The sequence below is a fragment of the Myripristis murdjan genome, chromosome 18, assembly GCF_902150065.1.
Source record: "Myripristis murdjan chromosome 18, fMyrMur1.1, whole genome shotgun sequence".
In the NCBI taxonomy this organism is placed as follows: Eukaryota; Metazoa; Chordata; class Actinopteri; order Holocentriformes; family Holocentridae; genus Myripristis; species Myripristis murdjan.
The window spans coordinates 16,061,620-16,085,767 of NC_043997.1; the positions used below are offsets into that span (position 1 = coordinate 16,061,620).

At 39.5% G+C, this 24,148-nt stretch overlaps 1 protein-coding gene across 5 annotated transcripts in view; it reads left to right on the forward strand.

The window, feature by feature from the left end:
* Window positions 1–24,148, forward strand: part of LOC115377074 (glucosidase 2 subunit beta-like) — a 133,971-nt gene that overhangs the window by 87,839 nt on the left and 21,984 nt on the right. For all 5 annotated transcript variants that reach the window (XM_030076941.1, XM_030076943.1, XM_030076944.1 and 2 more), the window contains exons 11-12: window positions 3,914–3,983; window positions 6,646–6,735. In XM_030076941.1, the coding sequence (XP_029932801.1) occupies window positions 3,914–3,983; window positions 6,646–6,735 (160 nt within the window). The remainder of the gene's footprint in view (window positions 1–3,913; window positions 3,984–6,645; window positions 6,736–24,148) is intronic.

The window sequence follows — 24,148 nt, forward strand, 5'->3', positions numbered from 1 at the left end:
AAGTCATGCTTTTTGCATTTAAGCCTTAGATAGCTGGCAGGAAAGTTACATGCAGCAATGTGAAATCTTATCAAAGCAATGCAGCTGCAGTTTATCACAGTGATTGTAGCTTGTAGTTTATGGACTGAGTGATCAATTAGTAGTAAGACTGCATGTGGAAATACATGTTTACTGTTGTATTTAATGTATGTTATAACAACTGTCTTTTCACTAAGCATGGAAACCATCTTAATTCACCCATATGAATATTTTCTGATAAATTAATTACATTTTAATCAGTTAAACAGTGATTAACAGTCATCAGCACAAGAGTAATGGCATGTTTATTTTAATCTAAATTAATGGCAGCTGTGCAGTGAATGGACCCATTCTCAATTTCAGCACGTCCCGGTCGTGGGCCGCTTGTCCTTCAGCCACTATGGATAAAAGGAGAGTTGCAGGAGAGTGTGGGAGAATGAATAGAAACTGAGTCAGTCACAGGGCTATGAATCGCACTGATAGTTCAAAACATGATGCTATTTCTGCCTGCTACTGTTATTCACTCAACCCTAATACAATCAGACACTCCAACACAACGATTATGCAGGGGGCGAGATTGACCTCTTCTCAACTCCCAGCAGCCTGTGCTACAGTTTCAGAATAATTTGTGAGATTTGAAGGGATAAATGGAGAGAAACATAAGGATTGGGAGTTGTAACAGTATTTCAGTGGATAAATGTGGTTTCAACAGTCCTTTCCTCTGTAGTTTGACAAGTTCTAATCAATGTGCAATGTGCAAAAGTGCATTCCTTTACTGTCCAAGAAACACTTCTCTGCAGGTTAATATCACAGTATTATTATATTTTTGCATTGATTTTGATAATGTATCTTTGTTGTCAAGGGAAACACATCAGTAATGTTCACCTTTGGGAAGGCCTCTTTGATGCTGATGTGTGGCTATTATTACTATTGTCAGTCCTGCTGACAGTAAATGAAGGAGACTCTTGTTCATTGTTGCAAGTTGTCATAAACATTTCATTATGGGAACTGTCAACCTCTACTTCAGCCCTTGCTACAGCAGTCAGAGCGATGTCTTTGGTTGATAAGGAAGACAAAGTGAGGGAAAGACAGAGAAAATGGAGCTGGAGCTTGATAGGTGTGGGTGATAGGAGGAAAACCCAGGAGCTTGAGCTGAAAATATTGAAGGTAAGGAGCAAGGAGAGGATCAAGGGATGAATAAACAGAGGAAATTAAGGAAAAGCAGGGAAAAAAAAAGAAAACAATGAGGAAGCTCGAGCCTGCTGCCAGTTTGTACTTTAAAGAGCTGGCTTTTACAGACAACAAACTCCTACATGTGCCTGGTAGACAAACTCTAGTTAAAGGTTCCTGTTGCTTGCGTGAGTGTGGGGTTCAAGGGTGGCCCCACTGCCTTCCCTTTGTTTTGTTAAGCACGGCCGTGTTGCACATTGCTAGGCTCACAGGCTTCTTTTCTGAGAGCTGCAGAGAAATTGCCTCGCCTATTGATCTGCTCGCATGTAAACAGAGCATCTTTGGTCTTGGCTCAAGGTATGTATGCACAGGGGATTTCAGACAGAAAATGGCACATACTATACAGTGCTTTCCTTGTCTTCTATTTTTATATACAGCCTCTGCGCCTTAATAAACCTCTTGATAGGCCGTAGTGCTAAAAGTGAAGTACAGTATACTTCCTGCACAACGAAATGTCAGCCACCGTTAAAGATTTTGTTTCATAAAGCAAAATCACTTCCCCTGAGTTCTCCTTATAAATAACCCTACTAATAATAGTATCAGTGGTAGATCAGGTGGAAAGCATTTATTCCTATACTATGCAGTTGTTTAGATCAGATTGTTCAGTGAGGCAACGTGTCAGTTAAGTGTAATTTGCACAATGGCAGAGGAAGCTAATGTGGCATGATTTCCTAAGATGGCATGAAGGCAACGACGTCTCGAGTAGTTGAACGCATGCAGAGGTTGTGATGCCGTGACATCCATTGACCATATGACCGATAATCCAATCTTTGAACATATTAGCTCCCACCCCACTCAACCATAAGCATTACGTCTTTTTAATATGCATTGGCCTCAGGTTATTTTGGCCTTAGATACAATAGCTGGTGCAGAGACCATTCAGAAGACTCTTAGAGGCTTTAGTTGCCCTGTGTTCCCTGCTCTGGGTACTTTTGTACGCCTGGCTGCTCTCCCTGAGTCTTTTTTCCCCCTCCTTGTCTCCCTTCTTACCATCACCACTCTCTCCATACACGCCTGGGCTGCTGCAAGGGGTCAAATGTCACCCACATGGGATTTTCCTTCTCCTTTTGTCATCGTTCAGCCTGATGATTGGTGTGTGTGTCTGTGTGTGTGAGAGGGAGAGAGACGGAGAAAGAGAGTGAGAGAGCGAATCTAAGAGTATGCGAGAGAGGGTTGAAGAGAAAATGTAACTGTGTAATGCATATATGGCTGTGTGAGTTTGAGGGGATTGGGGGTAGGTTAGGGACAAATCTACCCTTCTTGGTGTTATAAAAATAGCCGTTACAGCATGGAAAATCACAGCTTGCCTCTTGGACACACTGCATCTGTACTAAGGTTCGGCAAGAAACGGGTGCCGGGGGACTAGTGCGGGTGGTATCTTTATGGGCGACCAGCTGAGACCACATGCAAGGAACATGCTAATTGGTATTCAGGCCAGGGATCTCACAGCCTCCCACACACCCCTTGCCGTGCACACACTCTTTTCCTGTTGCCACCGCACCAGGCCCCAGCGAGAGTTTCCTCGATGACAGAGCCCAACCTGTCCTCTTCCAGAAACCCCTGTAAATCCCCAGGACCGCCGACGCAAGACAATTAAACTGGAGTCTTCTCAGCCTCTCTTCTATTTTCTGCCATCTTCTCCCTATTTTTCTCACTACTTCTTTGTTCTCCATTTTCTTCTTTTCTGCTGATTCTTTCAGCCTCTCAACTCTTGAATAATCCTGCTGTGGGGGCCACTGTAGTCAAATGGTTCACTTATGAAATGATGCTGTTGTGTTATGTGCTGTTTTAAGAATACTTGCCATCAGCTGATGTGTCAGCTAAGGCTGGGTGCTGTGGACAAAATCAAACATCACAATATCTTTGACTGAACAGATTTTTTGACAAACAATCATTAGTCCTGTGGATATGATAATCAAACAGGTAGAGGCAAATAATAGAACAGCTAGAACAGTCCAATTATTGAAGAAAATTGTAGCCTTAAAAACCAGGAAAAGACAGCAGTTATACCATATCATGATATTATGATATCCATAATCCCACATTATCTCATATCACAATATTGTTGTTATATCAATAAACTGTTTATGTCCTTTAAATGGAAACATCAGGAAGCTTATAACACCATATTTTTTTGGTTTTGCCTTGCAGTGCATTATATGCAGAATGATGCAAGTATGCAAACATATAGAATTTCTCTTGTACATACGGACATTCATTTCAAATTGCGTTGCACTTTTACAGTTCTGCCTACATGTCACAGTCACTCGCAACAGAGTTTAAAAAGATCAGCGCTTCCCACAAGAATGTGACATCTTGTCATGCCAGGAACAGCATTGGAACATCCCAGTGTGACAACGAGAAACAAACACATCATCACTGTGGCTACCTCTCCTCATCTCACACTCCCTTTCGCTTCTTTTATCTCTCTCATTCTCTGCCTTGGTTAACACAATTGTCAGTGTGAAGTGACTAATTAAGCCCACGGGCCTTTCGGCAGTCACCACACCTGGAAAAAAGCGTTTGTGTGTTTGTACGCAGCCTTGCTCCTCTCTCAGTCCTAGATATAACAGCCTATATCAAGAGCCCACTGTTTGGCAACACGCAGCTGTTCGGATGCAACAACTCCCGAATTGTTAATTTGTCTGACTTTTGTTTTGTCTAGATGCTGTGAGGGAGGATACTGATCTGAAGAAGGTAGAGGAGGCCTATGAGACAGTAAACATGGAAATAAGGTAAGAGAAGAATAACAAAGACGGAGAAGTAGAGGTTACTTTCCATAGTCACGTATTTGTGGCTAGTTCCTAATATTTTACACTCCCTCTGGGCCAGGCATTTGCTTCTCACCTGCGCCCGGAAACTAAGCATGCTATTGTAAGCAAGGTAGCATTGTATATAACCAGGCCTTAAAATAGACCCTGTCCTTCTGCACCAGAGTAGTGAGGAAAGCTGCACAGTAATGAGTTTGCACTCTGTGACACCTAAGGCGAATTTTAATGAAGAAAAACAAATGTTACTGGTTGCCTACTGTGCACTGGTGGGTAGGCCTATTCCAACTTTGTTTTCAGCAGCACACAGTCTGTCTGGGTATGAATAATCCAAACTTCTCAGTGTCACCTTCTCAAGACAGATATGGAACAAAATAGCTGACAAACACACTGTAATTATTTTGTATCAATAGAAGCAAATGCCATCCTGTCACTGCGTAAGAGCTTCATATTTATATATCCATCTAGAAAATCTGTCATCATCAAAGAGTTGTGTGTTTTAATATTAACAAAGAGATTCCAGTGACTGTGTGCTTAGGCTTAGGTTTACATTCTGCACCAGTGTCTTTTTCAAATGCCATTTCCCTACATTACAGTACGCGGGCACACTCCAACCTGCTTACACAGCTGCAATAAAAAAAAAAAAAAAAAAGGCAGAGCAGGTTTGGGAGGTTAGGGTGAGAATTCCTATCACATGCCTTTGCTCTCTTTCAGATGTTTGCACCAAGCTCTGCAACAGCCAGCAATAGCTGATAAGTAGCTTCTGTGGCCCTTAGGCCTGCAAACTGTTCATTACAGTAGGGAGAGAGCAGAGCCAACGACAGGGATGGCAGTTACCAAAAGGTCAAGTTTTTTTCTCCCCCTAACAAAAGCCTGCACGAGGACTAAAAAGAGGGAAAAAGAGCTGGCATGACTCCAGTTGCTCTATTTCTTCATTGGCCACCTTGCTTGAATTGCTCCTGGTCAAATTACTCATGTGCCTCACTATCTATCATCTGTGCATGCTGGGGCAGTAGGAATATGGATTTTTTCCCCCCTTTGCGTTCTCTCTCTGTGGCCTTGTCGCTTTGCAGGGCTATGTAGATATCAGTAGTACATAGCTAGTTCCTTCGTACATGTCACGGCTATGTATGTAACAGAGAACTACTATGGAAAAGCATTTCCCTTTTTAATTTCTATTTTTTTTTTTTTAATTTCTTTTCCGCATCTGAAAAGGGCACCTGCCATAAATATTGACTTTCAGTGCATTGCAGTAATATTTTAACCCTAGCCCTGCTAAGGTTTGCGCTCACAAACCTACAGTCATGCAACTTGCATTGCTTTTTGACCACGATTCACACCCCCATTCCACCCTACCTTATCAGCCTCAAGGAAAAAAAATCACCCTGCCTAACCAGTTGTTAACCCCATTAGCAATTCTGCATTATGAATATGGAAATGAGGGCCTGTGTTCAATTGGAGATAGGGCTCAGTTCCCTTATTTGCGATTAGTGAGGAAAAGCTGCTCTGGCCAGCTCTGATAATTGGTGGCATTGCATAGCAATGGGCCTGAAAGGGGCTCCTCATCAACAAGCTGTGCAAGAAGTCAGTCACTTAAAGTAGCAAGAAAAAGAAATAAGGTACAATGTCAGCGCAGCAACAATTTATCTAGAGATTATTAAAGTGACTTGTCAGTGAGTCACAGCAAATGGCCAATATCCAGAAGGGTCAGGAGAAGAGCTGCTCATTAAAAACTGATTAAATTAAAGAACTACTTCCTCTTTTAGTATATTTCCTCTGTTTCAGCTAATAATATAATAAAAAAGTTAGCTAAACTGTGATACAAATAGTCATAGGCGTCTTTCTGGTTTGTCAGTAACCAGTACATTACACCAACCAAATTTCATTTTTTGTCTCTCACTCTCTTGTTTCAGTGTCGAAGTTTGCACACAACAACAGGGTTTCTTTCTTTTTATAGTTCAGATACCTGAAATCATTACATAAACCCACTGCTGTGTGCATGTGTGATTTCTCACTGTTTAGGAGCACCATGCTCATGAGTGTAACATTCACATTTGTTTAAATCCTTACATATTGTCACATATTAAAGGAAAATTACTTCCTGAAAGACAGCAACGCTATTTGAAAACAGAGATTGGTGACTAACAATGTGTTTCTGGTGACGTTTTGTTGTTACAGTTTGTAATTTGATGCACACAGAGAGCAGCTGCAGCTACAGCAGAGGTTAATGGAGGAAAAAAGTGAGCTCTCTCTACTCTGTGCTGGATTTCTCCTCGTATGTTTGTTTAACATCGCTGCAAATCACTACAAGAAGCTCTTGCTCTTTTATTTTTAAGGGTTTACGCTAAAACCTTAACAGCTTATTTTCCCATTTCATGTAGTTGATTTTTTTTTTCTTTTAACCACCACTGTAGCTCTGCTGAGATTATCTCCCAGTGACATCAGTGGATTAACTTGTAGCTAGTTTGCTGCATAATAACAAAAAATAAACAACAAAATGAAGACAGAAACACAAGGTAAATGATCAAACCAAGGTTTTAAATGGAGTTTATGTGTTTTAGGCTGAAATTTTCATTTATAATTCAACATTTATAACTGCTTGTGAATATTTTTCTTTTGGTTTCCCCAGTGACCTAAGGAACAAGCTGACCATAGACTATGGAACAGATCGGGAGTTTCTGTTTTTGAACAGTCAGTGTTATCAACTGAAAGTCTATGAGTAAGTACTGACAGAATTTACATTACTCTTGCATTATGTGCTTCATGTTTCCTCACATTATGAAAACTAGTCCCAGAATGTTGAATCAGATTTTACGGTGCACTTGCACACTTTTGACAACCTACCTATGAATTGATGAAACTACTAATGTAAAGTTATATTAACTAATAATGCGGGATTAACATTATATTAGTTCATCAAAGCTCAGCACAAAAACAAAAAAGCACAGCAGTTTTGAGAAGCATCACAAAATCAACATTAACAGTGTGCTTTAAAGGCTAGTGTCTATCTTATTTTGACCCACTGGACAAAAATTAATCCTATCTGTGGCAAATGTGAACCACCTCAGTAAAGATCCAGCCATTTAAAGTTGATAATTTGTGAGCTCCAAGTCACCCTGGGGAAGCCAAGCAGCTAAATCAACTAAATTTAATCAACAGAATGAGCTTCTTTCACTCTCTTTCCTTGCATCCCTATGGCCCCTGCTGGGGTAGAATCTGTTCTCCTCAGAATTGCTTGCCAGCTGGAGCTTTCCAAGCCTGTGGGTGGTTGCAATTTTGAAAGAAAATTATCTGAGATCTGCGCTGACATGGGCACTGCAAATACATTTTTCAGGCATCCTTGGAATCTGTAGTTTTCCCATGCCCTTAGACACCGGCATGATTTGTTTACTTAGTTTGCCATTTAGGAGGCAAAATCTGTAAGGAAGAAAAAAATTGCAATTCTCAGATGTAAGCCAATAATCTAGCTGTGTCTTTTTGTTTTACCAAGGATAATGTTAGATGACAAGATTATGTTTCTTTTGCAAAATGTGTCTGCAAACACTATGAACTCTATGATTTAGGAATGCAGTGCTGTGGAAACTACTCCAGTATATGTGTGCATATGTATATATGCATATATTCAACTACACAGAAAATAAAATATCACAGATAGTGCAAGGGTAATCTAACTCTAAGGCGTTGTGCTGATGGAGCCTACTTCTCTCAATCACACACCCTCAGCCCTCTGCCCAAATGCTCCAACTCTGTTACCTTTCTTTCTAGGGCCTATTAGCATCATAAACACCGTTCTATTTTTCATCTTTTAACTAACTGAAGAGCACAATATCCACAAGCATCACCTCAGCTGAGGGTCCCTTGACCTACCAGCACCCTTTCAGCAATGTACCAGTTCCCCTTCCCTCCTCCCCTTTATCCTTGCTGTTCGCCTTGAACCGTGATCCTGAAAAGACGTGACATTGACAGACAGATAAACCAACGGCTCTCTATAGCGCTCCCTCCCATGCCCTCGAGTAGTGAACTAGCAGAGCTCCAGCTCCTCTCCGATAATGGAACAGAATCCCACACTCCTCTCTCCAGCTTCTTGATCATCAGTTGAAACCAGCTAACATCCACCCTCCCTAGTGTTTAGATCTCTCACGTTTGATTAAATTGCTCTCTCTTTTTTTTTTTCCTGAGCGGCAGCCAATATTGGAGAAAAGTGCCTGGAGCCATAAAAGTTTGCTGAGCTGAAACCTTGCCTATCTTTAATATAACTAATAGCTGTGCCTTTTTTTTTTTTAAATGAATAGAATTCATTTGGTCTTCGCGTGTGGTGTGGCAAGAAAAAAGAAGTCAAATGCCACTGGTGGAGGATCATTTAGAGACACTGATACGAGTTGAGCAGCTCTGTGCATTAGATAGCCCTAATGGAGCAAGGAAATAGAAGAAGCCGATTGCTTTGTGGCAGATACACACAAACTTTGGCTTTGGACCCGTTTACTCGAATATACTGTGGACCCAACTCTTTAATGTTGAAAATGTGTCTGAGCCACACACTTCATTTCCATCTGAGGGTGTCAGCGGAGACTTCTGCTTTTCTCCTGTGAAGGGCTATCCTTTTCTCTGTACCTCTTTTGTTGAGTTATTTCCCGTTCCTTGCCTCATGGTGGTATGATTCACTTCTGTAATTTGAGGATTGAGGCTTTCTCTTGTTTGTCCAGGGAAAATATAATTACTTAGATTTCAAAGGGGAAAACAGCCTTTTGTTGTTGAAGACTTTCAAGTGGAATGATTAACGCCAAGATTAGTAGCTAAATGCCGTGTAGCAGTGCACTCCACATTGCCTCCTCATCAATTTCTATAAAGGCCATAAACAACATGAATAAATGCAAGGGAGATAGCTTGTTCTGGGTGCATTATCATTTAATGGCATTTACTGCTGTGCTTTCTTGTGCTTCCTTACAGACCAGTATTACCTGTCCTTACATTACATCACATTCGAGATATAAAAGCTGAGCTCCAAAAATGTGCCCATTAAAAATCCATGTATTCTCACTGAAACATTCTTTGGGGTGCTGGTGGGCCCTTATCACGAGTCAGGAATTTTAACCGCAGGCTTCTGCCAGTGAATCAGAAATAAGCTTGGCAATTCAGTCAACACAGCCTGGCACAGCATGAAGGAAGACACCCCATAATGAGTTCTCAGAGGCGGAGTCCCTACCTACAGCGGAGTCTAATATTCCTCCTGTGGATTTGTTGACACTCCTCAAAGCAACTTAAATCGAAGGGCCGTGATTTATGCAAGACTGTCAGGTCAGATTGACTCAGCCTCCACTCTCGTGTCATTAGAAAGTACAGGGCTTCAGTGAGTCATGCCCGCCACTGTGGTTCAGCTTTGACAGAGAGGAGAGAAGGATAACGCAGCACAAGTGGCACTTCTGTCTATAGAACATCACATGGCCTTAACAGGGTAGTGGGTTCTTCTTGGGAGGAAAGAGACACCAGCAGGATCCAAGCCTAGAGGGAGCCGTTTCAGATTGGATGGAAACCCAGACAAGGCGGGGTGTGTGGAATCCTAGATGTGCCTGCTGATTGCCGTAAGCGTAGCAAAGGCAATGAAAATGGAGAACCATACGCAGGGTCGATTTTATTACAGTCGTGCCATGAATGTTATAAGGCTACAAATAGAGGGTTAACATGACCTTTGTGATATATAGACAGCAAGCTATTTGCTCTTTGTTGCCCCGGACAGTAAAGGTAACATGACACACGTCATATCTGAAATGAAAGTATCTGAGTAAAGCTTGACTCTTGCTGAGGATTGTCTCAGAGCATCTGGAAATTAGAAAAAGAGAGAAATAGAGGAAGCAATTAGCATGCATTGTCATACATTCTGCAGCCTCAGCATACACTATGTGATTTAATCTAACCACTAGATGGTATCAAGAGCAGTGGGTTTGGATGTAAACTCTTCACAAAGCCACTCCTCTCGCCCTCCATCCCTGTCTCTCCCCCCTCCAAAACCATGCATCGTGGCTGTACGGAAGCCAGCCGAGGACAAACTTTGCTAACCTCTGTGACTGCAGTGCAATACCAACTGTAGTGTATTTTGTTACGTTTGTTATCATGTTGCCTTGCTGACTCTGAATGTGGCCTTTTCAGATCTGTGCACATGCTGGAATTGATTTATATCAGGCTTGTACAACATATGGCCCCGGGCCTAGATGCGGCCAGGCAACCAATAAAATCCAACCCACGACTAATTATTTACATTATCAATATGTTCTTCTATATCTTTAAGTACTGGCTAAAGAGCGCCCTCCTACACTGAAAAAGCAATACTTCAGACATTAACGGCTGACTAAAGGTGATGCGTCTCAGTCATAGCAGTATTTTGATTGGTCAAGAGACATAAATACTATGTTGAGGCCGATTCAACTTGGGTGCACTCCATTTGGATGTGTCACTGAGCCACTTATTATGTAGCAGAGAAGGCACTGATCAAAGGCACTGATCAAACTGGAAGAGACAGTGGCAAATAATAATGTATATGAATGTATAATGAATATGGTGCCAAATTCACTTATTGTTTGTGTTTGTGCAAAGATAAATAATTACTTGAAGAGGCAGTGTTAAATCAGGTTTCAGTCAGAGGGCCTTTGCTAAATCAGTTAAAAAAAATAAATAAAAACAACCACAACAACAACAACAACAATAATGATGACAATGTGAAGCCAGAAATGTAAAAGGACTACCGCCGTACAACAGTCAAATCCATGTGCCCAACATGAAGACATTGTTTGCTCTGGTTTATGAAGAGCAGTGAGAGGCAGACGGGCTGGTTAATCATAATTGGAACGTTGTTATATGACAAGTGGTAGTAGAGCTGGCACTGGCTGCTTATGCAGGTCCATGCCTCAGAGCGTGAGCTCCTCGTCACACTCAGTGGCTTTCAAATTATGATAGATGTGGCTGGGACACTGTCGTTAAATTAATGCATGAAATTCAGCATTACTCTTAATGAGCTGCTCATGCAATTAATTAACTTCAAAAGGTCACATTTGGTCAATTGTCAATAACAGAAAGGGCACAAAGAGCACATTCACCTGCTTTTGGACACAAGCATTCTGTGGCGATGCTGTGAAAAATACAGCCTTGTAAAAATGGGCTTTATAATCACTAATCAGAATAGTTTAATGCAAGCCTGTTCTGCAGACTCTCATTTGTAGTGAGCTGAAATGAACAACTGAATCACTCAATTTAACATCTATTATTAAAAACATCTTTTTAATAAAGGCATTATTTTGCATGTAGTAGCAGAAGAATAAGTAACTACATTTTAACATTTGCTGTCTTGATTTTATGAGCACTAATCTTCTTCATTGGCTAGGGACAAAGGGACCGAGAGGTTCAAAATAATAAACTGAGAGGTTTGAACCAATAAAACTCTCTCACCTGTTCATACCAGAGAGGACGGAATCTTAGCTTGCAAGCAATAGCTCAATTTTTTTCTTTTTTTCCCACCACACGTGGATTATGAACGCTACTTTAGGTAGCAAACCAACAAAAGTAGCCATCATACTTAATCATATCTAAATTCTGAGAAGCCAGTAATTGCGTTGCTCAGTGGTAGCCTAATCTAACATGACACTAGACCTATACTAGATTGAAAATACTGCATATTTTAATTATATTTTACTTTACTTTGCACCATGGTGTTTTTCATGTATTAAAAATATTCAGCAAAAATATTTAATTAATTAGCTGTACCGCCTGGCCTTACCTTGTTAGCAGCAAGAGAGCATGTAGGCCTACAATATGAGTTACACACACACACACACACACACACACACACACACAAACATAGAATCTCCATCAATTCTGTGTTATTTAGCCCTGAAACATGTGGAGGTACCACATACTACTGCAGTCTGTAACACAGTGACAGCAAACTTTTAAAGTCAACTACTGTACCTTGAGAGCGGATGTTTAAGAGTCACTCCACAAGATGTTTCCTGTTAAATGTTCTGACTCTTGGCTCGATAAATTTTTTTTTTCACTTTTAGTGTGGGAGGTCTAATTATCACCTTAAGTTATGTTGAGGGAGATTGCCTTGAATGTTGTGCTGCTAAGAGTCTTTTTACACCTTTGACGATGAAAAGTGTGAAATATTCTTTTGAACCAACTTCCTTCGCACCTGAGTTCATGTAGTCTTCTACTCATGGCCATTTTAAAGCATTTTAATGTTCTCTCAGGAATTCCAATTAATAAAGACCAAAGGCTTCTAATTATTCTACTATGTATGATATCCAGAAATTTGTCTGAAAAATTTATTTCCTCTTTTCAATCATGTAGCTGTTGTTGGGGAACTCAAGACAGCTATTCTGTGCAGGGTCTTTAGGAAATTTACCGTTTTTCCCAAACAACAGGATTGCTTCTGATCCAAATTCCTCAACTGTTGCCATCTTTTAAGTTGGCTGTGGGTCTTATTCTTACTTAATACGCATCCTTCATTATATCAGCAGATTTCAGTAAGCCAATTTAACACGTTTAAGGCCTTTTAATGCCACATGGACTTAGATTTAAAACCAATTTAACAGCCACAATAAAGGCAAAAAAGACATCTGGTAATATAGTTGAGCATAGACTCTGAATACATTTTGTATAAATGGGCAATGGCATCAGGAATTTAATCTTTTGAGGTCTGGCTGTGTGAATTAAAGTACATTGGATGAAAAAAAAAAATACGTGTTTGGAACATTATTGAGTGAATCGAAGAGAGGACTTGTAGGTGGAACTTGCCGTGACCAACACTAGGTGCAAAGAAAATAATACAACAAAAGAAAAGAAAACGAACACTGCTGCAGGCCCCAGACGTTCAGACCTTTTGACAGAATTGCACATTTAATAACATTTGCCTTGACTAAACAGTAAACTGTAACGGTATGAATCTTTGGCTTAACCTGAATTCAGTTCAGTTCATGATTCACTAGTGTGCGATTCAATTTACGAACTCTTTAGTTTTTGGAACAATTCAATTTGAGTTGATTAGAGTCAACGATTCGAATCACGACTTCAAGCCAAAAAAATGATATCCATTAATAAAGAAACGTGCCAGAATTGAAGGCTATTCTCTTTCTTCTGAATTGTGAAAAAAAAAAACAGATAACAGAATTACTTCAACATTATTCCCTCTATTAAAAAACCTTAATTGACTAAACAGATGCAGTGTATAGTACCCATTTAGGTCACCACAACATTAGTTAGTTGTCGGAATCATAAATTTATATCAGTTTAGGTCAGAGGTCAGAGTTAATCCTTCTGTTTATTTCTTTTAGCAGATCTCTTCACTTGAATTGGCGGGATTTATAATCGACACATTAATGGATTCCCTACTAAGTGCAAAAAATATGTAAAGTGCTGAATAGCAGCATCAACATGAATTGACATTAGCTTTATAAATGACAAACTATCACAAAACAGATCTGTAGCGAGTAAGACACATTTGAGATAATTTAACTCAAGGGCTTTTCAGACGTTTTAAAGACCCATGGATTCCCAGTTTTTGTCCCTTGGTGCCCATCATATCCTCAGTGTGCCTCAACCTTCACCTATGTTGAGAAGAAAATAGCAGCAATAATAACATAACATCATGAGAGATGGACTTGGCAGTAAGAGTGCAGCTTTAAAAGATCTGCCAGAAGCTATTTGCCTCATTGCTTTTAGTGATGGCTCTGAAAACTAAATTGGCTTCAAGTTCGCTTGTTTTGTTTCCCATTTTTTGTATATAAATCGAGGCATGTTTGAGGGAGAGAGGGCCTTTCGCTCAGTATCATTTCTTTTTTTTTTTTCTCTCTCGGTAATGTATGTGGGAAAGGGGCACAGCTGAGCCTTCCCATACCCTTTCCATGTAGTTCCATGCATAATAAGATAAACAATAAAAGCATATCTCCTATGCATCGACTCCCAGCTCGTCTTAAAGAACTTCAAGGCCAAAATATGGTAAGCTGTCAGGAAAGTGAACTTCAATCAGGCTGATATTGAAAACACCGTACACCATTTTATTGAGACTTGCATTTGTGGTTCACCATGTGGAAAATAAAGGTAAACTGAAAAATGGCCTACTTGGACTATGTCTTTTTTTTTTTTTTTTTCAAACTCACTCTGGAAGGATAAATAAGACATTGGGACTTCGGGCTGGCGGCAGAATCTCTCAGCAGAGGCCCGATTACCAAGCGAAAAGGATTACAATGACCCAATCTCACAATAATCGCGATGCCCTATTTGAAATGATATGAGTCCTTGAAATGGAATTTAAACTAGGCTCCCTAATATTAGTCACAGTATTAGAATTTGACTTCACAATTGCACTTGAAACCCGATGAACTGACCATTTGAAATATAAGGAGTGGAAAAAGTAAAACCCTCATAATAAGCTGCTGCACGTACTTTTACTGCTTTACTGTAGTGTGAGAAGTGAGATACAAAACACTGCAGAATTTTCTCAACATAAAGACATAAATCAAAGTGGCTTGCTCGCTGCTCCGTCTCCAAGGTGCTCTTACATTAGATGCACCACACAGCCGTAGAAAAACTTTCTTCCACTGTAGTAAGACAAGGCCATTGTTCCTAAAATAAGAATAGTCTTCCTGTGAGTATTTAATGACAGTTACTGCAGTAATAACAACACAGTGCAGTAGTGTGGAAAAATGAAAGCATGCTCTTCATGCCAGATCAGCTGCTCTGGTTTATAGAGAGAAAATTACTTTTGAATCTTAATCATATGTTCACAGCCAAGTAAGCTAAGTATTGAACTTCTTGATCTGTGTTTGAGACATTATCTGCGTTAGTGGTACAGTTATTTGAACAAAGCACTACATTCTCGTCTCAGGAAAAGTCATAATGAATATTGTCTGATTTTTCATATTGTCTGATGTTTTTTGGATGGCTCTTGCCCCTGGCTGCTGAAACCCTACTGCAACAGTACATCTTTACCAGAGTTAGATTGAAGGCATTAAAATATAATAACACTGGTTCATCCATTTTTCCTCTTTAAAAAAAACATATAAAAATAACACAAAAAGAGCATAAGTATCAGGCTCTCACAAAATGCGCTTCTAATCTATAGAAGTCACATCGATTCAGCGCAAAATGAAAGCAAATCAATCAAAAGAAGCCAGTGCAACAGCAGCAGGATATGAAAAGATCCACCCACTAACAAGCAAAATAAAATATGTTGTAGCATTACTAGCTCTGCATTTTTGTAAGTTACTGTAGACTCAAAGAAGGAAAAAAAAACTCACCTCATCAGCAGTTATCCAAGTTTAGTCCAGGGAATGCCCTTTTCCAGGTGCTCTTTTTATTCTTATCCAGTACACTGAAAAGGGTACACAGTGTTCGACGTTTGTATTGATAACACTTTCAGACACATAACTGTGAACCAGACTAGGCATTTATATCTGTTTGATTAGTTTGCAAGGATCTGAATGAATGTGTATCCACTCATCAACTACTGCATTTTGGGACCATATAAATTTAATGGATGAATAGCAAAGAACAGACACACAGAATTAGAAATGCGGATGTATAGGGTATACATCTGTAACCTGTCCCTGAAACACCTCACTTTGTCCACACTTTGTTTTTTGTACAAGCAGCTCAGGGGATTCTGTTACTTAATATTGATTCAGGTAGTGGAAAAAATACCAATAAACCAGTGCCTCACATCAAAAAAACAAAACAAACAAAAAACATCTTTACTTCCATGTGAATGTGGTGTCATCATTACATTTCCGAGGAACATAAATTAGTGTCATAACTGTTTCATCCATTGGAGGTCTAGTGAACTTGACAGAGAAGCCACTAGTAAGTTTAGATGTATTTGTGCTCTTAGGGTCTCCATGCTCATTGTCTTAGGTGAGTGTAAATATTAGCCACAAACGTTTCACTGTACTGTGTGAACTGTAGGATTCCCCAGCACCCACAGATTGTGACAAAAACACAAATGCTCAGGGTTCATGATTCATGTCACCGCTCTCCCTTGTCTGCCCTCTTCGGTAACTCTTCACTGACAGGCGACAGGTCCCCACCCCTTTTTCGTGGGCGAACCTGTCAAACTTTCGCAGTCTTTTGAAATGAGGCGAGCGAAAGGCTGGGGTGAAGTCTACAGGAAGATAATTGGAAGAATAAAAACTAATGGTGAAGTCAAGAGTATACAGAATGCAGATGCTCATTATCACATAGTTATCGTAGTTTGGAGACTTGGGCCTGGCAAATATATTTCTCACCCAGTATTATAAGACCCTCGTCCATCATGCCCTTGTTTATGATCAAAGCCGGAGATCAAATGACAGCCTTGAGGATGAGTGTATTAAAGCCTGCTCTCCCTCTTCTCACATTAGTTTGTCATTTTGTTTCAGGTTTGGCTCTGGGTGGCAAATCACATCGCTGCAGTGTGAAGGAGAGGAAAAAACAGAGCATACCTAAGACATTTTCAAAATTTCATGTGTTCCAAAAATCCTCGAATCATATATGTTCCAAAACTCTTTCTAGAAACTAAACTTGATCAGATATTAAATGCAGAGCTATGTGTATAATGCACCACTGCTGTTGTGGTATGTATACATCCCACAACAGCAGTGGTGCTCTGCTGCAGTTGGAGGCCATTATGAAACCGTAATGCAGTCTACGGTTTTATGAATGTCGCTGTTAACTATAAACTGGTATTAATAATGTTGAATGAGTACTTAGGTGTTCCAACAAGTCGTCTCCTTTTAATCATTCCAACTGCAGGCATTTGGGAACAATGAACCAACTGGCTGATGACCAAATGATTGCACTGCGATCTCAGGGTTTTTCTTGGCACAATAAAGAAAAGAAAAAAGCTTTTGGTGCTGCTTGTGCTGGCCCATGCCCCAGGGGATAGGCCCCAGTGCTGACGTGGGTTGGTAATATGAAGGCTATTACAGAAATATAGTTAAAAGGCAGTTTACATAATATACAAGAAAAGAATATTCTAAAAACAAACAAACAAAAAAACTAGCAAGTCAACTAGCAGTCTCTTATATTGGCTCAAAAAAAAAAAAAAAAAAAGATATTGACAGATGTGTCAGGTCTTAGAAATATAATATCCCTAATATTAAAATCTGTATGAGAGCCCAAATCTCATATTAGTCAGGTCAGAATGCAAACAACAGAGGTCTGTGATTACACAAAAGATTATTACAGAATCATATTACACCTAGTGCAAATTTGGAGTGCTTATGGCCTTAAAAATAGAATATTTTAATAACATTATGTTGAAAAAAATGAATACCCATGCTTTATACAGACGCTCGCAATATGGAAAGCTGTCTGTATGCATACAAGGCTCACCTACTTCTGTAGTTGCATAATAACTACAATTATAATCCTATGATTACACAATTCGAAAAACAATGTATATCAAATATTATAATCACCTGCAGATATTTTTGTTGGCAAATGATTATTTTTAGTTTCCCTATGCAGTATTTAATTACTATGACTGATATTACAGTACTCACTCATCTACCCTAATCAATCTTTTGTTCATGAAAGAGTAAAATACAGAAAATATATGAACCATATATTAGAGACTACCCACTCTTATAGCTTCTCTGCAGAACAATCAGGTCTATTAGGTACTATTTTGGAGTTTGCGTAGGTGGTAAACACCGAGTTTAGAGTGGCCAATTGACTTGTTTTAGCTCTTCTGACCTTATTACCATTTCTTAGAGAGCTATACTTTCCTCTTTACCAGCAGACAAATGTGCCATTTATTCCTTTTTCCTTATGTACTGTGAGGATTCCTCTTAGAAGGGCACAACCATTATTATACCGCAGTACTGACTGCCAGGTACTTTTGTTGATTTGCTGATTTCCATCATCCAGTTGTTACCTGATAAATTTTCTGGAAATCTAGCAATGAGCCGATGTTATACCTCTGCTAAAAACCCACGAAAAGCTGGTTGGTGATCAGCTAAAGGAACTTTTAGACTCTGGTGTATTTCTTTTTTTCATATAATGTATTTTCTCTAATAAGTCAGTTTCAGGAAACAAAACAGTGCTAGTACTACTGCTCTCAAAGTTGCTATCTCTGCCGCTTTGTCGTTCTGTCAAAGTCTTTTTTACCACAGCATCACCCAGTATTTTGGTTTGCCAGCTATTTGTCAGCTAGAATCCAGTGTGCCTTGATGGCTTCATCCATCTCTTTTTTTCTTGACCATCATCTATCTTACACTCTCCATATTTTTCACCCTGTCCGATGCTCTGTACCAACTTTACGCCGATGACATTGTTGTTTACTTCTCAGCTTCGTCTGCTGTACAGGCCCTTGATTTCTCTAGTCTGCTTTTAATGTTCTTCGGTCCCATTTACAGCAGCTTATGTCGTTTATCAGCACAACAGAGTCATCCTGTAACTTTCAAATTGTCTTATTCTCTCAAGCAAAAGAGATTGAATTAGTTTCCAGTTACAAGCACTTGGGTATAATCATTGAGCACAAATATCTCAGAGTTCATATTGACAATGTAGCAGTGTTAATTTTGACAGCCATTTTAATTTTAGTCTTAGTCTTAGTCTTATTGACGAAAATGCTTATTAGTCTTAGTCACATTTTAGTCATTGCTGTCCTTAATAGTTTTAGTCTAGTCTTAGTTGAAGAAAATTAAAAAGATTTTAGTCTAGATTTAGTCGACGAAAATTAAAACAAATTTAGTCGAGTTTTAGTCATTAGTTTTAGTCATTCATATATATATATATATATATATATATATATATACAGTGGTGTGAAAAAGTGTTTGCCCCCTCCCTGATATCTTATTTTTTTGCATGTTTGTCACACTTAAATGTTTCAGATCATCAAACAAATTTAAATATAAGACAAAGATAACACAAGTAAACACAAAATGCAGTTTTTAAATGAAGGTTTTTATTATTAAGGCGTAAAAAAAATCCAAACCTACATGGCCCTGTGTTAAAAAGTGTTTGCCCCCTAAACCTAATAAGTGGTTGGGCCACCGTTAGCAGCAAAAACTGCAATCAGGTGTTTGCGATAACTTGTAATGAGTCTCTTACAGTGCTGTGGAGGAATTTTGGCCCACTCATCTTTGCAGAATTGTTGTAATTTAGCTATATTGGAGGGTTTTTGAGCATGAACCACCTTTTTAAGGTCATGCCACAGTATCTCTGTGGGATTCAGGTCAGGACTTTGACAAGGCTACTCCAAAGTCTTCATTTTATTTTTCTTCAGCCATTCAGAGGTGGACTTGCTGGTGTGTTTTGGATCATTGTCCTGCTGCGTAACCCAAGTGTGCCTGAGTTTGAGGTCATGAACTGATGGCCAGACATTGTCCTTCAGAATTTTCTGGTAGAGAGCAGAATTCATGGTTCCATCAATTATGGCAAGTCGTCCAGGTCCTGAAGCAGCAAAGCAGCCCCAGACCATCACACTACCACCACCATGTTTCACTGTTGGTATGATTTTATTTTTATGAAACGCTGTGTTAGTTTTATGCCAGATGTAACGGGATGCACATCTTCCAAAAAGTTCAACCTTTGTCTTGTCAGTCCACAGAATATTTTCCCAAATGTCTTGGGGATCATCAAGATGTTTTTTGGCAAATGTGAGACGAGCCTGCGTGTTCTTTTTGGTCAGCAGTGGTTTTCGCCTTGGAACTCTCCCATGGATGCCATTTTTGCCCAGTCTTGTTCTTATTGTTGAATCATGGACACTGACCTCCACTGAGGCAAGTGAGGTCTGCAGTTCTTTAGATGTTGTTCTGGCTTGGATTTTTCGTAGCTGCACTCTTGGAGTATTTTTGGTCGGCCGGCCACTCCTGGGAAGGTTCACCACTGTCCCAAGTTTTCTCCATTTGTGGATAATGGCTCTCACTGTGGTTCACTGGAGTCCCAAAGCTTTAGAAATGGCTTTGTAACCTTTTCCAGACTGATAGATCTCAATAACTTTTTTTCCCATTTGTTCCTGTATTTCTTTGGGTCTCAGCATGATGTCTAGCTTTTGGGGATCTTTTGGTCTACATCACTTTGTCAGAGAAGTCCTATTTAAGTGATTTCTTGACTGAGAACAGGTATGGCAGTAATCAGGCCCGGTTGTGGCTAGAGAAATTGAACTCAGCTGTGATAAACCACAGTGAAGTTATGTTTTAACAAGGGGGGCAAACACTTTTTCACACAGGGCCATGTAGGTTTGGATTTTTTTTTCGCCTTAATAATAAAAACCTTCATTTAAAAATTGCATTTTGTCTTTACTTGTGTTATCTTTGTCTTATATTTAAATTTGTTTGATGATCTGAAACATTTAAGTGTGACAAACCTGCAAAAAAATAAGAAAACAGGGAGGGGGCAAACACTTTTTCACACAACTGTATATATATATATATATATATATATATATATATATATATATATATATAAATAATTTAAACTAATTGAATCATGCCAATACAGGTAGACTCTCCCATCAATGGAGATGAAATGCAACCATTACATGCAGTACTTAATGATATACTCAGGATTGTACATTACACACATGTAAAATTGATAACTGTGGAATCAATTGTCATTATAAACAAAGACAGTCAAGAAACAAAACATTCTTTCTTTTCGATCGTGGCTTTATTTCTGAGAACCAGACCTTCAGTCTACTGTGCCACTGTCATTTAGAAGATGCATTTGACTATTAGGATGTAAAACTTAACAGACATCAAAATATACAGCCCCAGTCTATATTTACCTGTTTGCTTTAGGTTAGATAAATTTGCTGACTTGTAAGTGCAAGTCCATTACCCGTGTGTTACCGTGTGTGTGTGCGCGCAGGCTGCCTGGTAGTCTCATTTATACTGTGTCGTCGGACGGAAACGCGTGGCGAACACAGCCGCGATCCGTCTGGGCCTGTATATCGGCTGTTCGCCGACACCGGTCGCGGTCCCTGCCGCAGTGTGGGCCTGTAGCCTGTCAGCTGTGTTCGCTGCACAGTTCCGGCGTACACCGCAGTGTAAATGAGGCTGTAGGTGTGGATGCGCACATTCTCAACCAAACAAGCCACAGGATGCATTATTCATATTTTCAGCTTTTGGCAGACAGATTGCACACAGTTGGAGGAAATAATGCATTTTGAAAGTCCACTACACCACCTACTGACATTTTCGTCCCGTCTCGTCTTGTCATGACGAAAATACACACACGTCTCATTATGTTTCCGTCATCAAAGAGCTATTTTTAGCTCGTCATCGTCCCATCTTCGTCATGAAAAAAAGGGTCGTTGACGAATATATTTCGTCATCATAATCGTTGACGAAAGTAACACTGCAATGTAGTTAGTCTTGTCTCAAAAGAAATCACGCTTCCCCTTTTTTAGGAAATACCTTGTTCTGGCGACTGTTTTTTTTTTTTTTTTTTTTCCTTTGTTAGATTGTGGCGATTTGCTCTGCATGACTGGTTGTGCCCAGTGTCTACAGATGCTGAATACTGTATATGCTCTGTATTCCTTCTCAGGCTGTAAATATCTTACACACCATTGCACCCTTTATGCCCGACCTGAGTGGCCCTCTTTGTACGTGTGTAGGCGTACCCACTGGTTGTGCTTCATTTACAAATCCCTCCTTGGGCTTGTACCTACTTACTTGAGCACTTTTCAAGAGGTCGAGGACATTATGGACTATGATCTCACAGTTTCCTGCAGATGTCTCCTGCCCATGTCTGTACAGAATTTGTGTTCTAACTGTAATTTATTTATGTTTATTGTCCTCTCTATGTTGTCCTTATTTTAACTTAAATGCATTTTTTTTTGTCCTATCTTCTTGACCACATCTTACTTACTAAATCTTGTTGCTTAGATATTTTAGTGACGAGACTACTAGAGGAGGTCTTTATAATTGTATGATCATTAACCATAGGCTTCTGTCTTATGTTAAACATATAATTGTCCCACTCCTTTGATAAAAAGCCTGCACCTCTCCTCTCAACTTTCTCTAACCTCCCAATTTTGCTAAGCACCAGAGTAAGTTGTGTATTATCACACCAATTATTATATCCATTTAATCATAGCACAGAGACTGCAATACACAAATGATGTTCTTTTAACAGTGGATTAAGAATCACATACATTGCTCTTAATTGTTTTATGTCCCCAAAGAGTCCCTCAATAATCAGATCTGGGTCCTATTCGCTTCTCTATGTTCATGTTTACTCTTGTTCTTTTAATTCATTGGCACACCACTTCCTTTCACTGCTGTGCTAACAACACACAGCTGTAGCAGACAGCAAAAGCTAATGATATCAGTAGCCTTGACATTTTTACAGATTACACAGTAAACAATTATTTCTTGATAGCAAATCAGAAGCTGTTATTTATGGCCCCTCGACTGCATCTTCTCAAATCCAAGAAGAGCATCAGCTTGCATCAAAACGGCTGTTAGAAATTCAGTTACATTTGGGAGTTAAAGTTCTGCTCTGAAATGTGAGAAACACACCCAAACAGTTCTTGATCTATCAGTCAAGATATCAATTAAGAAATATCTCCACGATTAGATCATTTTTTGACACTTAACTGGACAAACCTATCCACTACTTAACTTCAATTCACATTAATCTCTATGTTTGTCTCAACCAGAAAACACAAACCATAAAAACAAAAACAAAACATAAATCTCATATCCCTTTAAAATGCAATATTACAAGTGGCTGGCACAAGCAGAGTGTGCTAATTGGTTTTGGTTTTATAAAAAGACATACAAGTCATTGCCTCGGCTTGTGCTGCTGATCTATTTTCAACTCTAGCACCAGTCACAGAATTGAAAATAAAGCTTCCTTAACATATTAGTTCATCCATGCAGTGGCAATGTAGGGGAGTTTTTTTTTTTTTTTTTTTTTTTTAATTATGATTATTAATTTCTATTATACTGATTCTGCCGTTATTTAAAGATGACATGTACATGAAGCTACCTTGAACACAGAATAAATTGTTACGAACACACTGTTTATGTTTAGATTGCAAGTAATTGTGCTCACACACCTTTCGACCCACAGTCGCTCTTGGCTATCTCGGCAAACAGTGGTGGTAACCCTGAAGAGTTTGCAACTAAACAATTAATTATGTCATCGTTTATATTTCAGAGAGTCACCTTTTGACTTCTGGCATGTTTGCGGAAAGTGTACACAGGGTTACCTGTAAACCAATTAGCTAGTTTTGAAGTTACTGCAGAGTTTGCAGTGTCACCCTCAGTGAACCCCACCTACGCAGTCACATAGCAGTCCAGCGGGAGAAGGGCTTAATTGCTCTCTTTCTCCTTCTCCCTCTCTTGACTGGATCTCAGTGGACTGGGGAATAAATATGCTCATTTTTTTCTCTGTAGGCCTAGTGAGTACTAGCTGGTTGATTGTGTCAGATCTGTAATTAATAAAGAATTGTTAATATGGCTACAAAGCTTTGATTTTGCTGCTCTTTGTCTGATTTTATTTTAAGTAGTGTTTTATAGTCAAGGTTACTCTATTAGAATATTTTAACATGGGAAGTTTATATTTATTTTTTTTATACCTTCTTTATCTAATATAAAGAACTTGTTGCATTTAATATTTGGAAATTGTTTTGCACCAGAAAGTGGTAGATTTATAAGGGAATTGAGCCTGTAGTCTAATCCAGTGAAGAGTGAAATACTGCCTGAGGGGCTAAATGGTTGCATCTAAGATATTTATTCTCTGACTGTGTACCTTCAGGCCCCAGAACACCTGCCAAAGATTGACACAGAGGTACCAGCTTATTATGGCTTGTGTCAGAGCCGCATTGTCATACAGTGCCAGATCGAAGATGTCGGGGGTGGGGGGCAGTGTGGCGTTCAGGACTCAGCTAGAAGGATCATTGTTGTCATTTTCAGTGTGTGCTGCTCCCTCATAACTTTCTAATTGTTGTCAGAGGTTTAATCGCTGTGCATGCTCCTTTCAGTTTTGTCTTCTGGCCTTGTCTCTTTCTCTCCCTCCACCTTGTTTTTTTTTTTTTTATTATTTTCTCCACCTTGTGTCCTCCCTGCCGCACGTCATCATCAGTCATGTTCACGGCCTGTACAGTTGGTGATTCACATGCACAGCGTCACCAGCGGCACACTCTGTCTGGT